A 21,469-nucleotide genomic window follows, 5' to 3' on the forward strand; every position below is an offset into this window, starting at 1 on the left:
CCCTTTATGACACGACACTGTCAACAATGTCACCCTCTCTTCTATCTGTGCAGGTGAAATACATTTTCTCTGACAAGACAGGGACCCTGACCTGCAACGTCATGCAGTTCAAGAAGTGCACCGTTGCCGGTGTGGCCTATGGGTATGTTTCTTTCTTCCTTCATTTTCCACAATCTTTTTACCCCCTTTACATCCTCTACCGTTCCTCCCCCATCACCTTCATTAAATGCAGAGTGTGCACCATAGTACATCTGGCGTTTCTCTGTCCTCCCTTGCCTTCTCATTAGCAGCTGCATCAGTGCTCCTCGCAGCATAAACTATAAATAAAAAGCGGACAGACACTTTCAAGCAAAGGCACTTAACTGTCTCTTTTCATCGTTTGTCATGATGAAAACTGGCTTTACAGTTCAGTATTTTCTCTGCAAGGTCCAGAACTTGGCAACGTCTTAAAACCATCTGTAGTTTTTTGTCTGAGCTGCAATGAAATAAAAACATATTCTATTATATTTTAACATCTCATTTAATCAAGCCTTAATGTTTTATTCCCCTGAAAAAACTAATTTAGTTTTAGCACATAGATAATTAGCCTCAGTGGATGCAAAACAAGTGGGATAGCAGAGTATCTTTACAGAAACAAAGCAAGTGCAGGCGTGACAGTACATGATTAATCCCATTAGGATTCAATTAAAAGCATGATTGATGAAGTGCAGGCTGAAGGACAAAAGAGAGTATTTTATCTGCAGTTCTCTGTACCAAAGCTCTTGTTATGCTAGTGCAGTGAGGACATTGACAACTTCTCACTGTCATTTCCCTGGTCAAGAATATAAAATCACTTTAAGTAGAGATAATATGCATGTTGATGAGGTGATAACTCCAAGATCATTTTTTTTATATTTCTTTTTTCTTTTTTAAATAGTTGCTGCTGATGTCATTTTCAATGTTCGATGTGCTATTTAATGTCTGCCTTTCCTTGGCGTTTCTTTAACAGTCGTTTAATTAGGTCAAGCCTGTTGGTCATCAGGGACAGACAGTCTCTTACTGAAAAGACTGAAGTTAGGCAGCAGTCTCTCCTTCATCCCAAGTAGAGATACTTCCCTTTGATTCTCTGAAATGAGGACTCCCTCTCATGCATCTGATAAATATGGATGAGTGCTTCATAGCAGAAGAGGGGAAATGCAGGTTCTAATGAGGCGAGGCTGTTTTGATGATGCTACCACTTGGCCGACTCTTCTACTTCTGGGTTTCCAAAATAAGAATTGTGAGGGTTTATTTTGAAAAGCAGTTTACTGTACATGTCATTGTTGGGTAGTTATACAATGATCCACCAGACAATTAGACCCTTGTTTATAAACATTACAGTTATTAACTACTACTATACTATTATTTCTGTGCAAGTTCACCTTTAGGTTTAGGCCTTTTTATAGTTGATATGACATTTATTTAATGATATAAACACATAATGGATTAATTAGCTTTGTGTCTACCCAACAGTAAAACAGCTTGGCAAGCATAAACCTGTGTGCACACTATTAGATGCAGTGTAAGTTTGATGAATGGTACTTCCTTCCTATCCCTGTCACAGATTTCTAGTTTTATTGCATCCAGTTGTCTACTTGCCTAAAGTTAATTGTGAAATACGGCAGTAGTTGTGAAACATATTGTTCAATTAAACTTTAACAGGTAACTAACTTGTCTCTACTTGTGGAATTAACATACTTGAACACATTTTAAACACTTATTTTTACATGTCTAAGTAAAATATACTTTGAGGGAAAGACAAGATAGAACATCATATATTTTTAACACGAATGAATGAACATGCAAAGTCATAACTTGTAATTTGGTACACACACACACACACACACACACACACACACACACACACACACACACACACACATACGCACAGGGAGCCCCCCCTGACACTGCCGCCTGCATGTGTTCCTCTCTACAAATTAAGTGCTGCTGTAATTAATAAAGCCATCCCCAAGGGTGTAGACATTAATTAATTCCACTGGATTGGAGACCAAATCTCAAGGAGAGATACTGTTTAGGTTAGGAAGGCTCCCAGAATCCTCCTGGGTGTTATTAGTTTGGACTAGATTTGAAAGCTTTTTTTTTTTTTTTTTTTACAGATATTCTCGAGTGACAAAACTCAGAGAAATATATTGTGACTTTGTTTTTTAAATAAACCACATCTCTTTGGGCAATTTGTCTTCGTATAATATAACTCCATACAGTTGCTACATATGCCTAGTATAGTATGTTGCACACAGAGTTGCTTTACTGAAGGTACAAGAGCAAAAAGGCTCACAATATGAATCAAGCCAGGCGTGAATCAAATAGAGAGCTGTAGTATTCAGTGGAGCACATCATCTGGTCGGCTCCACTCTTTACAATTTAAAAAAAACAAAAAACAAAAAACAAAACAAAACTGCACTGCAGTTAGTCTTCTGAAGCAGAGATGTGAAAATAGTTTACAGATTTAAACATTGTTTTTTTCAGTTGTACTTTTATTGGTGGATACACACAAATGCACGTACAGCTCAGCTGTAATTGCAAAAACTTGTTCTCGCACTTACATGATGTAGAACAAGAGGAAGAAATTTAACTTACAACAAAATTGGTCTCAAAAATGTGTATCATCTCCCAGTTTGCTCCAGCCTTTCATGGGTTTGCTTTCATTGTCTCTTTATATCTTGTTCCCCAAAACATTTTAACAAAATATCCATGTGGTAATATTGTGTGACCGACGTTACATTTGATTACTTTTCATTATCAGGTTGGTATTACTAATTTATTGTCTTACTTGTTCTTGTTGTTAAAAAATGCATCTGCTCCTCGTTAAGTCAAAGTGAAAAAAATAATACTGCTCAGTGGCTTTATTTCATATATCAATTTTGCTGCAATAGCTTTAATTAAAAGAAAATTAATATACTCCACTATTTCAGTGACAAATTCTTGCCAGTATTTTTTAATGTATCTCAAATGTATTTTAATGTGAAAAACTATTTACAGGTGGCTTGTGACAAAATATGCACTACACAGCATTTAAGAAGTACAACTAGTATGACTAACATCTGTTATGAGCAAATACTAGCACAATTGAATTAGTAACTCGTAGCTACCGGTATATTCTTTTATTAATTGACTTTACTATGACAGCTAGTAATTGACAACATAATGACGACTGCATTTAGACTCTAGACAATGACTCATTCAACAACATTTTAGAGAATAAATGATTCAAAGGCTTGCTATTATCAACCTAACACCCATACCACAGCTACAGCCCTTCCTGGATATCTGATATTCTAACTCCTGCCAACTCATAAACAAACCCATCTTTAATCCCACCCTGGCGCCTGCACATTTATAGAACATGTTAACGCCACACTTTGTCAACAAGATCATTTTTTTCCCCCACCTTCGCTCCAACAGTCACGTCCCTGAGGCTGAGGAGGGTAGTTTTGCAGACATTGACTGGTAAGATGTCTGATTGTGAAATGGTGGTGTTTTTTTTTTTTTTTTTTTCCTCGCTCTCCCGCTTCTGTGATGTAGTACTGCTGCCTTGCCTTGTGGAAATCGTGACTTTGAACACAATATATGTACCTCAGTGTATGGTTGTTGTTTTCTCTCTCTCTGTTCGTTCAGTGCACTTGGGATGTGTTGTCTGTGACTGTGACTCTTGATACAGTGTTTAAGTGTTAATGATGTGACAGAACTGCCTTAAACAAATGAGTCATTATGGCATTATTATTGAATTATGAGTGATTACATTTTGTGTCCTTCTGATAACATGCACTTGTACATCAGCAGGCTTTATAGACCAAACCCTCCAGCATTTACTGTGTGGGGTGTTGAGGCTGAAGCAGTGCAGCACATTCTCCTTTTCCCCTGTTAGCATCAAACTTACTTTGGAGATGGAAGCTCCCAGCTACACACCCACTTGTTCCCTCTCCGTCATCTCTCTATTTCTCACACACACACACACACACACACACACACACACACACACACACAAATACACACACACAGTCCTACTTCTGAGATCCATCTGCCATAGTGTTGAGATCTGCAGTAACAGCATGGGCGTGTCTCATCCATTTTGCATGGGGGGATTGGGACCTGTTTGTTAATACCTATTATGCCAAAATGTTGAGTCATGCTGCTTTTAAGGAAGTTGCCAACTTCTACGAGAACATGTCTGTTTTTGCTTCCCCCCCCCCCTCTCTCTCAAATAACTCGAATGCTTTATTTATGTACTGAGAGGTGCTGTTGACATAATATTTGGTCACAGATATAAAAGCTATTTAAGATTTAATTGTGAAATAATAAACAGTTTCCTGTCTATTTTACCATCAAGTGACAGAAAACAGTCTCTCTGCGTCCATCTAAATCAGATCTTATCTCAGTCCAGCGTCAAACACTGTAAGAGTGTGCTGCCATCTTCACTCAAGTCAGTAATATGTTCTTTTTTCCTCCCCCTAACTGTCAGAAACAGGACAGTATGGTGTGTCACACAGTAGGTTTAATCTGGAACTGGTCCCTGGCTATTGACTGTGAACAGCCAGCACCCTTGTTCCCATAGTGACAGGACCTCTGTGTGCTGGCAGATAATCAATAACTGACCGTCCTCCACACCCAGGCTCGCGCCTCAAAAATTTCATCAAGACAATCAACATGGCGAGCGATGCTACTGCTGCAGTAAAGAGAGGCTGAGGGCTTCCTTCTCTCTACAAGCAGAGGAATAGAAACAGTGATAATGACTCCATAGATTTCCTGTGAAAAATAGCATGTTCAGTCTTTGTTGCAGCATTAATGCATGTTTTTATGCATTCATGTAGAAATAGTGCATAGCCATACAAGTCACATGCATATAATATAGGTTAGTCAGAACAAAATATATTCTATACTATATGGACAATTTAAAGCTATTTAGTTGAAACATCTGCCCTCATCAGTAAATGCTAACTTTCATGGAGCTTTTAGAAGTGCAGACTTTGTTTGCTGATTGCTTCTTGACATATTTAATAAAGCCTTTGACTGTGATAGATTAAATCAACCTCCAGAGTATCTACGCAGGTGTAACAGAATATCGATTCCAGACTCCTGCTGTTTAATTGCATTGCTCTCTTTTTCCTCTTTCTCTTTCTTCCTGAACTTCTATTTCCTGTGCAGTAGATGGAAGTATTGCCAGCTTGCTGGATGCTTAGCTCTTAGGAATCTGAAAAGTGTGTCCTTTGGGATTAGAAAGATTTATAGCTGCTAATGGCAGCCTCAGTAACATTTCTATCAAGCCCCAGTGCCGCAGACAAAGCTGCTGTCGTCCTGATCTATAGGTCTCTATTTATCACTGAATCATGAATCGATCCCTGCTGGACAGCCAGCAAGCGCCTCGTGGCTAAATACACACTGGCATAAGCCACTGTTAAATTGGATTAAAAAAAACAAAACATCCTCTTCTTTTACAAATGAAAATATCTACAATCCAAAATTATGTTCTTTTCAGTCCAGCATGACTTTCTGTTGTTGAGAGATTAAATCGTTTTTTCCCTAATGGACCGAAAGATATTGAATCACTTTGTATCTTGCCAGTAAAAAAAACATTTCTGATGCAAGTATGAGAAACAAATTGTATTTTCAGTAATTTATTAGGCTTTGATTAGTGTATGAGTAATATGGTCCTTTAAGCTGCCTGAGATTCCTCCTGCTTATCATTACCCAGGAGGCAGTTTCTCTTGCATTGTTACATTTCTAAATCAAAGGGGAACACTTTTCATTATTTATGTAAATGACTGAAGAGAACATGATATATAAATGGGGAAAATGATAAAATAAGTGAGTGTGGATTCTCGGTGCATTGTGAAATAATAAAAATCCCATTTCAGGACATTGTTCTCTCAGAGGATGATCTGCGTCTTGCCAGCATGGACAGATTCCAAAATAGTCACACTGTACATCACATTGCCAAAGATCAAGGGACCTTCATTTGCATTCTGCATGCATTGCTGATGATACTGCTCTCAACAAATGTCAATACTGTTGGCACATAGCCTGGCTGTGTTAACACCAGTTTGAGGCCTGTTTTGTGGTGCCAGTCTCAGTGGAAGTTAGTTTTATCTAATTATAAATAGAAGAATAGAATAATTATAAAAGTTCATTTACACTCATTTTTTTCCAAGTAGAACTGTAGATAATTTACTGACACATACTGTATTCACTATGATAGTAAATATCTTTGGATCTTGAATATGTTACGTGTGGCTCTCTTCTCACTATTTGCTGAGGTTTTTTTTAAAGTATTCATTCAATCGAGAAAATACTCAGTGAACCATGTTCAAATAAGCCAGCCAGTCTGCACAGGATTTCTTTTAGATGCAATTTGAAATTGTAACATATTGTATGCAGACTCTAGTTTTGCTGTTAGTACATAAGAGACATTTTTGTCCTGCTTATTGTATTATTTGAAAAACTGCCAGATGTTGCTTGAAAGGTGAACTTTTATAACTCCTAACATTGTAATCAACAGTGTTGAACAAATGAACACACAAATGAATTATATCCAGTTGGTTCTTGAATAGTTTGTCATGTTGACATGTTGTATTTTGACTTCTCTGTCTCTTCTTTCCAGCCACAGCACACACTCATCAGACGAGGCCGGATTTAACGACCCAAGCTTACTGGAAAACCTCCAAAGTAATCACGTAAGTAATGTCAGGGTTTCCCGCCACCCGCCTGCAGTGATGGTTGCTGTTTGGGACAAAATTAAGAAGCATTTTGAATCTAATTGTATGCAGTTGCCAGATGCATAAGATGTCCTCTTGTCATCAGTGGCATGGTGGACTTGTGTTGGCTTCTTTATGGTACACATGATTTATTTTGGACTAAGATGATGTGTTTTGACAGACAAAGGGACTGAAGTTGATTGCCTCTAATATCAGCTTGATTAATGTCATGCTGAGGGGCGGATTACTGTTTCTTTACAAGACATTGTAAACACAGACAGGCAAACAAGCTAATTAGCTCATTTTGACGGGATGAAGACCCGCTTATTTACTTATCTACTGTGGGGAACTACACAGCTGAACAGTGATTATATTGGTGTTAAACGTATGCATGTTAAGACTTGCATCAGTCTTGCAAAACTGCCCAAGTAGGACAAAATAAGTAAGACCAAATATGACTATTGTGACACTTTGAGTATTTGGATTAAGCATTTTTCCCTTATTTCATCTGTGTAATACACCACAGGGAATCTGTCTCAAAATTCAGACTTTTACATGCCGAGGGCTTTATCACAGGAATTGAAACGGGGGCAGGAACGCTACCTTTAGTAATGAAATAGGTGAAAACTGTGATTGATTGGCTGGTTGAGTCACTCAGCTGCAGAATTGTGTGTGGGAGGCAGAATGTCATATCTAATTACATACAGTATCACCGCCCAGGGTAAGTAGTAATCCCACTGTGATGTTTACTTTGTTATGACAGCAGAGTCTGTCCACACATTGAGTTTATATGGGATCTGCTTTAGTTTCATATTGATAGCCCCGCTCCCTCTGCTAATTAAAGCACACGACCAGCTGCTGTTTAGAAACCATGGTCTCTCTGCTTGTCTCGTAATGATTCTGCTTATGATTAATCTAATAGGTTGTGTTGTACCAGCGGTTTTTTGATGGTTGATGTCTTAATATTGTAGAAGTCGTGTGAGTCTGTTTCTCCTCCTCATCTCTGTATGTAGCCTTACTTGTGGCGTGACTCTGGGGATAGTGGCGTCTGCCAGTCATTGCAGATGGAAATATCTAAACAACTATTTGACTGATAGCAATTGATTTTTTTTTCCCCTAGCGACACGAGCAGGTTGACATCTTTTGGTTCTTGATGATGAGTCTTGACAACTGTTGGATGGATTTCCATTCAATTAGGATATCCAATAGTGCCCAGAAGATGACTCTTAATGACTTTGTTAAGCTAACTTTTCCTCCATTGCACCACCAGCGGTACCAAACTGATTGGCATGAAATTTTGTACAGACTTGTATATTCATCTCTTAACTTTCCCTGTAGTGGCACCATAACGGTCACATTTGTGAAATGTCTTGACTATTATTGGATTGATTCAAACAAGACATTGTTTCAGTTTGGTCAATAATTTGGTTTGTGACTAAATACTTCTAAAACTATTCCAATTCCCATCAGTCTCATGTGTACTTTATATTTAGTGGTAATGCTAGTGTGACTGCTAATTAGCAAATGTTAGCATGCCAACAGGCTAAACTAAGATGGTGACTGTGGTAAACATTACACCATAACATTATATCAGCATGTTAGCGTTGTCATTGTAAGGATGTTGTCATGCTAGCTTTAGCATTTGCCCAAGGCACGACTGTACCTAAGTGCAGCTTCACAGAAATGCTGATATGGCTGTACACTGTGATGACTCCAATTAACTCAATGATATTACCATGAAATCTACAAGACCAATGTAAGTTCAAATGTCACGAATAAGCCAACAGTGCTTTGGTCTCATATGTATGAGGCCACTGTATATGTTAAATGAAGCAATTTGTTTCATTTAACACCTTATGTTCTCACAGTCCAAACACTTAGTCCTTATGGCCATCAGTATACTTCTTACTTAAACATTACTTATCTTTATCATTAACAACAGTTTTGCGTTGCTGCAGGCTATTTGTAGGAGTAGTGTTGATACAGTGTTGAGGGGGATGGCAGACTACAGGAGTAGGGAATTAACAGTGCTGACAAAAATAAACACCCCCTCTGGTGCTTTTCGTGTTCTTTTGATTCACTGGACATGTTCTCTGCCTGCAGAGTTATAGCAGCCTCCGTGGGTGTTTGTTTGCGAGCTCGTCCAGGCTCTCAGCTTCATTTCCTCTTGACCTTTCAACTTTTTCAACACTGGCAATGTCCGAAGTGATGATTGTCCGTCACTGTTGCTGTGACAGAGATTACCCGGAGTCAGTGAGGGTGATTGCTGGCAGCACAGTATTAGGTAGCTGTCACATCTAATAGTGTAATCAGAGCAAAGCACACAATGTGCCCTGCACTCTGTCTAGGTTACCATCACCCTGGCAGTGGCACACACACATATGTTTGTACTTGAACTTGTGAGGAAATTCATTTGCACAGTGCTATCCCTAGCTCCGTATCCTAAACGTAACCATTACAACTCCACGACTAACCCTATCATTGACTGTAAAACAAACTAAAACCTAAAACACCTTCACCCTAAAACTAAGTTTCAACCCTCAAACATCTCTTTGAATGCTGAATTTCAAAAATGTCGTCACCCTCAGGGTCTAAAAATGAATGGCTCCTTAAAATTTTTGTGGTCTCACACACACACACACACACACACACACACACACACACACACACACACACATTTACACACACACATACACTTACACATATACACACACACACACACACACACACACACACACACACACACACACACACACACACACACACGTCCTTCAGAGGATACCTGTCAACCCAGACCAGATTAGCATGCTGCTGGGAGGCAGAGGGAGCTCTCACGGCCACCTGGACTGTAATAGACACTGTGTACTTTCATTTACAAGAGGCCCTTTGATTTGCCCTCCTCCCCCACCTCATTCATTTTCTCCTTTGTTCCCTGTTAGAGAGCTCTCATCATTGCCGTGGCCAACGGTACATGCAAATTTAATAATACTGTCTGTGTGTGCATGGCTTTTTGTTTGAAAAGGAAAGAGCAGCGAAGATGCTTTTGAAAAATCTGCAGTCAGCCATTCGTAGCATGGTGTTAACGTGCTCTGTTTCTAAGATTATATAGTATTATGTCTAACATCTGGTGTATATTCTGTGATACTAGTGTAAAGCTTTATGCCTTTGAACGTTTCTTTTTGGTTACTCATAATGTAGGTGAACCGGTAATATAATCATCTGTTATCCACCTTATTGTTAACAACCATTAGCAGCTAGATTACAGTCCATAGTGTTGCTGTGTGATTCAAGCCTGGCATAGCCCTGCAGGCAGCTGATATCTCTGCCTCAGCTGTGGTCACTGACTAGAAGCTGGTGGTCCTGCAGCCTCAGACAGGAGCCTCAGCAGATGTCTGTCTGAGTCTATCCCATGGCTAGTTAGTCATATGTTTCCCCTCATTAATGTAAAATGCCCTCAGTATATAGGTTAGGCCTTTATTCATTAACTGAAGCAGGTTTTTATTGCATGCATATGCATGCATGTCTGTCAGCAGCTGGTGAGTTCTATCAGATCTGTTTGGCTCGTTACCAGCAGTCATTAGTCTGACCACATGTGTTTCAGTTAGCTTCAAACAACAATATGGAGAGTTATTGGAGACTTCTAATATTGGGAAATTTGCCAAGCTTTCTATTTGCCAGTTTTATAAAACTTTTAGGATTGTCATAAATAATTATGCATTTTGAAGACTCCATGAATCAGGTCAAGATTATTCCTAAATAAGTAGCATTTTATTTAGATTTTATAGTTACATACACTGTCGTAACATACTTGCATACTTAACAGGAAAGTGAGATTTTAAGCCTATCATTAGGGTAAGTGATGGGTTCAGACTGATGCAAGGCATGTGCAATGTTCAGAGAGCAAACAGCTAGCTTTACATCTAGTGAGAAAGGATTTGTGGTGTGACTCTCTACAGCACAAGATTTTCTTTTTCTTTTTCATTTGGAGCATACTTTATGTACTACATGGGCTAAAAGTCTCTACTGTTCTGATGCAGCAAACCATTTGGTGCCATAAAAGGTTTAAAGAAATGCCACAAATCCCCTTTAACACAAGTCTGCATAGATTTTTGAGGTGAAGTTGTCTGTGAACATGACCAGACACTCAACACATGTCATGACAGCAAAGCATGACTCTTGTAGCAAGTTGTGTGTGTCATCTGTCTTTCACATGTACATCAGTTGTGACTCATGCAGGTTTATCAGAATCTGTCAAACAAAACTCTCTGTGCTCTCGCTTCCTACCGTCAAGGTCTTTCTGGTTATTTAGTTTCCGTTTTGTTGTAACACCTTTTCTATTAAAGAAGATTAAAATTCAAAGTGCCCTCTCTGTTTCCTGTAGCCGACAGCTGCTGTCATCCTGGAGTTCATGACCATGATGGCCATCTGTCACACTGCAGTCCCTGAGCGTGCTGATGGAAAAATCACATACCAGGCAGCATCTCCAGGTACATCACACCTTTATGAACACAGCTATTATAGAATTAGTGTAATACAGCTTGTGATTATCTACAGCCTAGTGTGTGTGTACAGGTTGGGAATCTTATTATATCCCAGATTAGTACTCGCAAAAATATTTCAAAGAAAAACAAAGAAAATGCTGAATAAAACTAGGACGGCAAACAAATCATCTGTTCTCATTCTCAGTGTGTTTATTAACAAGAGTAGACATTTTAGAATGTGGCAGGTAATTAGATTTATATTTGTAGATGCATCATCAAAAGGGTCTTAAACTCACAAAGTTAAGCAAGCAGAATATTCTGCAAGTGTGTGCAGTTGTTCGGTCACTGTCAGACAAACCATTCACAGACAACCTAAACAAAAGGGCTGCAGCAGTTCAGACCTGGAGATGTAGAAAAGATGATGTTGCCTCCTAAAGGTAAAAATAACAATGACATAGTGTGAGCTCATTATTTTTACATTATTCTGATGAAAGTATTGTCCAGTTTATAATTTAAGTTAATGTTAAATATTTACAAAACAGAAACTCACAAGTTGCAGATATAAAAATAGAAAATATACTTCACTTAATGCCTTTAGGTGGCACAAGTGTCACAAAAAAGCTATTACTGTCCTTGCCTATAGGTAGTGCTCAGTGACACTTTTTTTCTGAAGTACAGAAATTGCAGAAGCTGTTAAGTTTCTTACTGATGGGTTGGACTTTGCTCAGGTTGGACTGGAACTACATGTGATTATATTAGCAGGTGCTGCTGCAGCTCTTGATAATATGGGCTGGACCTGTTTCTACGTGCTTTGCATCAATGATACTGCATGTCTGATATTTCTCTTTGTTGAGAAATTTAATTTTCCATCTAATGACCTCTGTTTTCAGCAAATGGAGCATATCACCACAGCCTCCAGGCAGCAGTATTTCATAAAGACATTTATATATCATCAACATCAGTACAGGAGAGCCACGAAACATATTAAAAAAAGAAAATATCCTGTTTACAAAATGCATGGTGTGCTTCACTTTCTCTGAGCCTCATTGTGATTTGTCAGTCTATCACATTCACAGCTTGATGTGATAGACTTAGACATCCATCAATCGCAAAAACTTGCCTAAAACAAATTTCTTTTTAAACTTTAACGTGTTTGAAATCACTGCCATGACAAACAAGAGAGGGAAATTAACCACTGAGACCTCAAAATATGCTGCCTTTGTATTTTTCAACAGTGACTGCGGCTTAAAGCATTTTAGCTTTGGCTTCACCACTCAGACATAACGGTTGCCCCTGGCAGCAATATGTAAATGTGCCAAAAAAATGAAAGACCATCCTAATGAACTCTGAAAATGTCACTGTGCCTAAAGACATTTGCGTCTCCAAATGTAAACAAAGGTAGCTCTTATCACAAAAACTCAAAAGACAGAATTTGAAGCTTCTGCTTTTGCCAAATTGATTGATAATTCACAGACCAAATAGACAATAACAAATGAATCACCGATGATATATTTCAGTGTCAGACATATATATATGTGTATATGTGTATATGTATACCTTGTAACATATGTGATGTACAATTAGTCAATGGGTCTTTAGTAATCACACATTGATTTGTGGAAATAGATTATTTAATAACTGAACAAAGCAATACTGCTGCTTTTCTTCCTACATTTTGCTTTTGATATGAGAGATGAGTTGTTGTTTTTTTTGCCTGATTGCTTAGAACAATCATGGCCTTATGGAGCTTTGGGGTTTGAAGCTGAGCGGGGAATGGCTGCAAAGAGAAAGCTAGTTAAGTGAACTGTAAAAACAAGCAGAGAGCCTTTATCTCACACTGCAGCATCCTCATGCAAGCTGTAATATAAACTACCTGGTCCACAGCTTTCAGTTGCTGCCTTCATTATGTAGATATGTCAAGATGAACTAGCTTTTTTTTTTGTTTTTTTGTAACCAAATATGAGTATACTTTTTATCATACACATTTTTATCATGCTCAGATTTCATGTTATCTTGAGACAGATGTTGACAGATGATGTTTGCTTGCTCAGGTGTGTTTTCATCTAACATTTTGGGTTTTGTCTTTGCTTCCAAGATGAGGGAGCTCTGGTGAGAGCAGCACAACAACTGGGCTTTGTGTTTTCTGGTAGAACCCCAGACAGCGTCTTTGTGGAAATGGTAAGTTGGGCAAGATCAGTTTGACAGCAGGGGGCCAAACTGCTTCACTGTTGTACTGATTAATGAATTCATCCCCATATTTAATGTAGGTGTCATGACAGTCAAGTTAAAACCTGGAAGCAGCTATTATCAATATGTGCAATGTCAGAGGTGTCACTTGTAGTAATGAACCTACGGAGAGTTATCACCCAGCTCTGCAGCTCCTCTTGGCTGTATAGTGACTTTCAGGTGATTGTTAAGCTGTCTAGTCCACAAATTTACTGTTTTTAAACTCACTGCTCTCATAGTGTTGTTTAGGACCACAGCAGGCAGCTGTTTTCAGAGCTCTAAAAAAGCCCACTGTACACTACCTACTTACCAACAGCTAGTATCTGTCTTCAAGCAGCCCACAAAAATCAGTTAATACAGGTTTAATCAAGAAAATATAATTTCTTCATCTGTTCACAATTGATCATCAGCTATTATTCTTTTTTTGTCATTCATAAAAAAATAGAATAAAAACACAGTTACAAGAGTTAATAAATTGCATACATCTGCAGACACAGACTATTAAGATCGGGTGCTGTAGAGGAACAAAAAATTCAGATGTTCAACACTCATCAACATGCATTTTTTATTTCTTCTTTCCTACATCACAAAAGTTTTCTTACAGCGAGTCATTAACCACAATGCACACCCCATTATTTTTTTCATGAAGTTTTAATGTCTCTGCAATCAGTGGAATATCTCAAGGCTGCAACTTAAGCAATTAATTCGCAATTTAGTCATGTTGCTCAGATGTTCTAAAACAGACCTTGAGAGAAAACTAATATGCATAACTCCAAAGAGAGCTCAGTCTTTTGTATTTACATAGTCCAATAATGGAAAACTGCTAACATCACATCCGCTGTGATTATATCCTGAGCAGATACTGTCCGTTCCTCTCCTAAGTTTAGGTCATCCATCCTGTTGCTCTCTTAATTGGCTAACCTGATGATTGCACTCAGAGAGGCAAAAACCATTTTCTTTTTTTCTTTTTTTATTTCGCTGGGAACATCTTGTCTGCAAGATGTTTGTCCGATTCTGTAACCTTTATTAGGCCCTCCAAAGCTCTTAGCATCTATTTAATCATTCTGTCTTGTACCTAGTGCTTTCTACAATTAAGGAAGTTAATTGAATTTTACCTTGTTATTCTCCTGCCATTAGCTCAGTGCAGACAACTGATAAACACATTTAAAGTGCAATTAAGGCTGTTTCAGAAGAAGACTGAGGTTGAGGAGTTAGTCTGTCTTTTGAGTATGTTGACTCTTTTCTTTGTATTTTTTTTTTTTTTTTCAATTCAGCTTGGAAAAGAGGAGAGGTATGAGCTGCTTCATGTGCTGGAGTTTACAAGGTACGACTTTGATAACAGTTCTTTTTTTATTAGTTATCACGTGTACGACTGCTGCAGTAATTTGTTGTCCAAACAGGCTATAAAGGTGCACATAAAAGATTTTATTTGCAATTTGATCCCCAAAAGAATCACATTCTATTAGACTTTATCATGTTCCTTCAGCCCTTGTGATTTATACTAATTAATTGTGTGACCTCGGTGTGATATCTTCTTACCCGCCAATTTGATTTCTAATTTCAGCAGACATATGTTAGCTCAAACTGTACGTGATAATTTGATGTAGTGGCTGTAACACCTTGTAATGTGATTTCTCTCACTTGCTCTCTCTCCTTATCCCACCTTCTCTCTCTTATTCCCCCATTGCCTTTTTCTGTCACAGTGTGAGGAAGAGAATGTCAGTCATCATGCGCACCCCATCTGGGAAGATCCGCCTCTACTGCAAAGGAGCTGTGAGTGTCTGTCTCTCTCCATGGCAACGCATGACTGCCCGTCACCATCGTCGCTACACACACAAGTGTTGAAAGCTTTCCTTCCGTTATCGCCTCAGTCTTAACGGTGGATCTTTCCAATGAGCAACGGCATATACTGTGGCAAAATCGACATGTTTCACACATGTTCATGTTACAAAATAAAGCAGAAAAAAATCATATTTCACAAAAGGGCACTGAGCATCATACTAGGTGCATTCCTCCATAGCAGATTCTGCCATGAACATCTAATAAGACTGAGACTTTCTTCTTCACTTCTTCTGATTGTGTAAATATGTGAAAAAGACAAATATGCCAAAAAGATTAGATCTTCTTTGTTTTCATGCACACGCTTTTCAGGTTCTGTTATACATTTTAATATGATGCTGACTTCTTATTAAAACACTTAGCTGAATGCTCAGATTTAGAGTAATCTATCCATTGCAGGATCCAGATGCATTTGTTCATTCCCCTGTAACTTAATGTTTAGCATATGGTTACCTCAGTACAAATTCCCTCAGGGTTACTGGGCAAAATTTGAGTAGAGACAAAAAATGTGTAACTCATAAAAGCTGGATCTTGCCTGAGCCACTCATTTGCCAAGTAGCCAGAGTCCAGGAGGTTCATTTTGTTTCCTATGTGGGTGTCAGTAACCAATGAGTGTTTGTTTCCCTTCAGGACACAGTGATCTATGATCGTCTGGCAGACAGCTCTAGGTACAAAGAGATCACATTGAAGCACCTGGAGCAATTTGCCACAGAGGGTGAGTGGACAAACATCGCCCCCTGGCTGCCATAAGTGAAATATCTTTTAGGATGTTTCTTACATCTCTGCTCCCATTTTTGTCTGGAAATAATCAGCACTTGATCTCCAGTTGCAGAAGAATCTGTAGAATATTTTCCTTATGTATACTGTGCCATTTTCTAATGTATAAGGAATCTTAACCTAAGGCAGTGGAGCTGAAAGAAGCTGCATCAGAGTCTCGTCTTGCTCTGTGTTCATGCTGCCCCCTTGTGAGATGCAAGCAGTATGATGTCATTGGGAATATTTGATGTGAGCTAAATATAGCATTCGGTACAGATTGTGAAGATCTTCAGTCACAGTCATTTGGAAAGGCATGAATAAAATATGATCATGTACTTTTTTTAATCAAATATTATGACATCTCTATCTTTTAGAGAGTCATAGAGTAACTACAGTAACTTTATATTGGCGCTTTCTTAAAATTTGCACTCAACAAATAATCTTTGTTCTATTCTGAGATTGCGACAAGATTGATGTTCATATTAACTACACTTCTTATGTTGTATCTCCACATTTCAGTATCGGACATTATCAGTTGCAAAAGTTAGGTTAAAACGCAAAAGCCACTTGGTTTGGGTTAGGTAAAGATCATGGTTTGGGTTAAAATTAAAAATTAAAATTGCTGTAAATTTCCTGATGACGCACCAAAAACACCTGGTTTTGTTGGTTGAAATGGGAAGCAGGCAGTGGTCGCAAGGTGGTCTTGAGAAATGTGCTCTGCTTCATCTAACCAAGTTTCTAGTCAACCATCTGACCCCTCTTCCTCCTAATAGGAAAGTCAGCTCGTATAGCATGCAGTCACATTAAATGTTGATATACTGCGTATTAAATGTGTCTGTAGTTTGCAGAAACATACAATGTGAACATTTTCTTCTTGTAACTGGTCTGGTTATTTAAATCAAGACCCTACTTTGAGTTTTACACATTTGTTAAGTAAGTGGCTAAATGGTTGGATAGTTTTACTGTATAGTATCAGGTAAGTTATTATGGCTGTCAATCACCAAAATACAATCTCCTGTGATTGTTTCTTTCTGGTGGTTGGTAGTTTCTAATTGAGAAGGAAAATGCAGTAAAGGAAAAAAAAGAACTACAAATGAATGATCCTGTTAACAAACAATAAATATGCACAAGACTGTAGTGCACCCACCCCATTTTCTTAACAGATCCAAAAATGCCACTGTAAATGAAAGATTATGACTGATACGGAGGTCAAGAATGTATAGTTATCTCTTGTCATGTAGTAGTGTTTGTTCAACCATAAATCAAAGAAATCACCTTTAGCAGCACAAACATTGCTTTAAATGCTCAAATCTAGTCAACAAGTCAAGGTTTGAAATAGTTATTTGTTATAAATCATGGTTAAAAATCATGACATTTGATCCAAATTTCTCTCATCCAGGACTGCGCACTTTGTGCTATGCGGTGGCAGACATCAGTGAGTCGTCCTATCAGCACTGGCTGGAGATCCAACACAGAGCCTCCACCGCGCTGCAGAACAGAGCCCTCAAACTGGAGGAGAGCTACGAACTCATAGAAAAGGTTTGAAAACTGAGTTAGCCTTTTTGCTTGCTTGTCTTGTATGTATTGGCTTGGCCACATGCTGCCTGAACTTAGTACAAAACATGTATTTTAAAGACTTCTGTGCATCTGCAGCAGCCTTAGACTTGACTGAACTTATGGCCTTCTGAGAAATCACTGTGGGTGCTGCAATCACACCTGGAAATCTGAAAAGTTCCTGTGTGAGAGAGAGAGAGAGAGAGTGAGTTGAGGTTTTACTAGCAGGTAGAATTGATTTTCTGTGAGGTGGGTCTGTGTGGAAGCACTAGTCAAACACAGGAAGCCACAGTCGTAAATCACCCACTTGGCATGTTCTTCATGGCTACTCTTGGCTGCCCAAAACAAATGGAAGCAATCAATCATGAAATAAACATAAAGCTTTCAGAGGGGAAAATGTAATGTGCCTTGCTTAATGGGCAGAGTGTGGCACTGATGCTGCCAAGGTTTGGGGTTCATTGCTCTTTGGGGTCACTTACACTTAAAAGAATGCACACAATAAAGCCACATGGTGGCACAGTAGAGTCACAGTGAAGTTTTAAAGACAGAGGGGTTCCAACACTGGAACATCATCGTTTTAGATACTCTTTCATATCATCTCTTAAATAAATTGATTACTTAATGCAGATGGGTTTAAGAAATTGATAAACTGTTATGAATTGCAAAATACAATTTAACCTTGATTTGGCCTTCAATTGTACTCTATTTCTAATGTTTATTTCATCCAGTGATCAGTATTTTTTGTACTTATTTGCAACCTATTACACAAATTACTATCTTCAATCATTCGTTAAATGTTCCTTTCTTTTACACAACTGTGGTTTAGAAAGTAAAGCATGTGATGGCTGAATCACCCTTTAAAGTTACTTACTACTTGTTTTATAGTGCTGCAAAAATATAGCTGCTCCAGTTGTTGATGAAAAGGTTTCCATTCATATCTAATGATTTTATGCTGACTTTGTATAGTTTTGGGATTACTCACTCATAATATCATCTAACTGTCTGTTTAACTACAGAGAGTATTCCTGGAAGACCTTCAGGAGGTCAGTGTTAAATGCAGCTGATAGACACTGCCAGCTTTGTTGTCTCCTACACTGCAGCCCCAGTCTGTAAACTTAAAACTCCTACACAATATCAGCAGATAGGAGAGTTACTGTCTCTCCACATTGGCTGGTGAGCTCTTTCAGTGCTGGATTGACATGGAGACCTAAAATTCATCACTAAGATCATATTCAGTGATCTACCATCACCAGACAGAGTTGACCAGCATTTCAGTCAACCAGTCAGACTTTATTGTGTAGCACTTTTTATAAATAGCAGTGTAACACAAATTGCTTTACATATAACAAAAAACCCCAAAACTGACAACCACCCCCCCGCCCCCATTCCACAAACAAAAAACACACACTCCCTGCACCACCCTGATCCACACATCAACAACAAATGACTGTTATTTGGGTAGTGACTGGTGTTACGGCCCCACCATATTGCTCTGGGGCTGAAATCCTGATCCAAGTGGTTCTGTTTTCATAATCCACAAAGAATGCCTTTAACAACAACCACAGGAACAACTGAACAATTCACATCAAAAAGGCAAACGAGGACTCCTCAGATCTAGTCGTGTTATTCCCGTGGCACAGTTTTCCATATCGTGTGGTTTCAAGTAAGGCAGCAGGGCTCAGGTCACTACTTAAAGAGCTTCCTCTGCTTTTCCTCTTCTGCTGGCTCTTGTCTCCCCTCTACCCCTGGGTCTTGTCAAATCTTTGGCCCATATGAGCCCACAACCAGCCCAACCACCAAGTTTCCTGGGAAAAACACCAAACAGTATTTTGTGGGTGTACTCGTGTCGGCAGATGCTCACACAGGCACAGTACCTGATCCAAAACCTCTTAAGCTGGTAGTGGTTTTTCTGGGTGATAAACAAGAGCAGTTTGATGTGGGGAAAAAACTTCGAGTGAGTTGAGTGACACAATCTTGGTTCACATGTTTCTCTGACACATGATGTTTTAAAGGCCCTCTTCTGATATGGTCGCCACTTACTGACATTTTTTGTCTTCTCCATTTCTGTTGTAGAACCTGCAGCTGCTCGGGGCCACAGCGATAGAAGACAAGCTCCAGGATAAGGTGCCTGAGACCATAGAGACTCTGATGAAAGCTGACATCAAGATCTGGATCCTGACTGGGGACAAACAGGAAACAGCCATTAATATCGGTAAGCTCCAGGAACAGATAGATTTTTATTTTAAATATATTATTCTATCATTTAAAGTATTATTAGCCAATAATACCAATAGTGCAATATGAAGTGATCTTTCTTCTATTTTGATACTTTTTTATCATTTTGAGTAACTTTAAAAGAAAAAAATCAAAGTTCTCTGGTTCCAGATTCTGAAATGTGAATATTTTCTGGTTTCTTTAGTCTGCTGTGATAGTAAACTGAATATCTTTGGTTTGTGGACTGTTAGTCGTGACAAAAGAAGACAATGGAGGACGTCATCTTGACTTTTGGGAATCAATGATCGACACTTTTCACCATCTAATGACATTTTGTAGATCAAATGACTAATTGGTTAATTGGTATAAACACAGAGTTAATTACTTACAATCAATACAAACTACAGGATTATTGTAAATTTATCAATACTTGTTTGTACTCAAAGACTTAAAACGTGTGCATCATGGCAGCCCTGTTCGTGTCTTAAAGCAAATGGAAAGTCGACAGTAAGCCTGATCTGTGGAGTAATATAGTGTTCACCAGCCCTCTTAACAGGTACTGCAGTCAGTCCTGCGGTCATTCTTCATCCAGCAAGACAAACTACTGACAAGCAGAACGTTTCACTGTCACACATATCTGGCAAAAGCATCTGTCGCAGAATGCCGGATGATGTATGAGCACACTGCATTGACATGAAATAAATAACATGCATATGTACACAAGCAGGCACCTCTCACGTATCCGGCTCCCTTCGGGGTTTAAGCCTTGCAGATGTTATCAGAAAGGTGAAGGACTGACTATAGTGGATCGGTTCACTTCATATTCCTTTTCCTCATATAGCTCAGGCATTATCACTGTTGGATGTGACTAAATTAGTTCAGATTACTAAAAACAAATCGAAGAATGAATACAGCCAACCTTTTAATACAGAGGTCAGAAAAATAGATACTGAAAGTACCTCCATTTGTGGCTACCTACCACTGTGGCCTGACTGAATCAGCCCTTTGTGCCCACTATGCCCAGATGTGAGAGGGCTCCGCAGCAGCACATGCTCACTGGAAGTATTTTTACAGGTCCGCCGTTTGACTGAGTTGCTGTGTAAAAATCTCCTCTCAATATTGACTTTGTTTTTTACTATTTTCCTCACTGAAAGACGATCCTCGTTGGCAAGGTTAATGGTGCACTTTTTGACCACATTGTACTGGTGAATTTGGCTCATCATAATTAGGTTTTCCTACATTTTGAGGTGGACTGAATCACCAAACCGCACTCTTGGTACAACACAACATAATCCTTCAGAATGTAGCTGAGTTTACTTAATTTAACACATTTATTTAATTGAAACACGACAGGTTAGTTTGATCTTACAGCAGAAGCTCTAAATACCGACTTTGTTTCAGTGTGTTCCTAATCCTGAACTATCATGACATAATGTACAATACCTACTCTGACACCAGAGTCTGGCTGCCTGAGGAGAGAGAGCAATGTTTGCTCTGGGACACACTCCCAGTGCTGTGAGCTGCTGGTTGAGGGGAGCTATACAGTGTGTACGTAATACTCAGGACGGGTCAGAGCCAGAACTCAATGAAAGGAAAGTGCCTGCTGTTCAGCCTGTTGGGAAACTTTACCAAACTCCACTGAAGGGATCACAGATGAGAAGGCAGGCACAT

At 38.9% G+C, this 21,469-nt stretch overlaps 1 protein-coding gene across 1 annotated transcript in view; it reads left to right on the plus strand.

Moving 5' to 3' along the window:
• The window catches only part of atp8a1 (ATPase phospholipid transporting 8A1), a 106,846-nt gene that overhangs the window by 37,891 nt on the left and 47,486 nt on the right, over window positions 1-21,469 (plus strand). The window contains exons 14-23 of the mRNA XM_053324146.1: window positions 54-142; window positions 3,442-3,486; window positions 6,635-6,707; window positions 11,110-11,215; window positions 13,305-13,387; window positions 14,710-14,759; window positions 15,139-15,208; window positions 15,905-15,989; window positions 17,430-17,569; window positions 19,658-19,796. Coding sequence (XP_053180121.1) covers window positions 54-142; window positions 3,442-3,486; window positions 6,635-6,707; window positions 11,110-11,215; window positions 13,305-13,387; window positions 14,710-14,759; window positions 15,139-15,208; window positions 15,905-15,989; window positions 17,430-17,569; window positions 19,658-19,796 — 880 coding nt within the window. The remainder of the gene's footprint in view (window positions 1-53; window positions 143-3,441; window positions 3,487-6,634; window positions 6,708-11,109; window positions 11,216-13,304; window positions 13,388-14,709; window positions 14,760-15,138; window positions 15,209-15,904; window positions 15,990-17,429; window positions 17,570-19,657; window positions 19,797-21,469) is intronic.

The sequence above is a fragment of the Scomber japonicus genome, chromosome 8 (genome assembly GCF_027409825.1).
Source record: "Scomber japonicus isolate fScoJap1 chromosome 8, fScoJap1.pri, whole genome shotgun sequence".
NCBI lineage: Eukaryota > Metazoa > Chordata > Actinopteri > Scombriformes > Scombridae > Scomber > Scomber japonicus.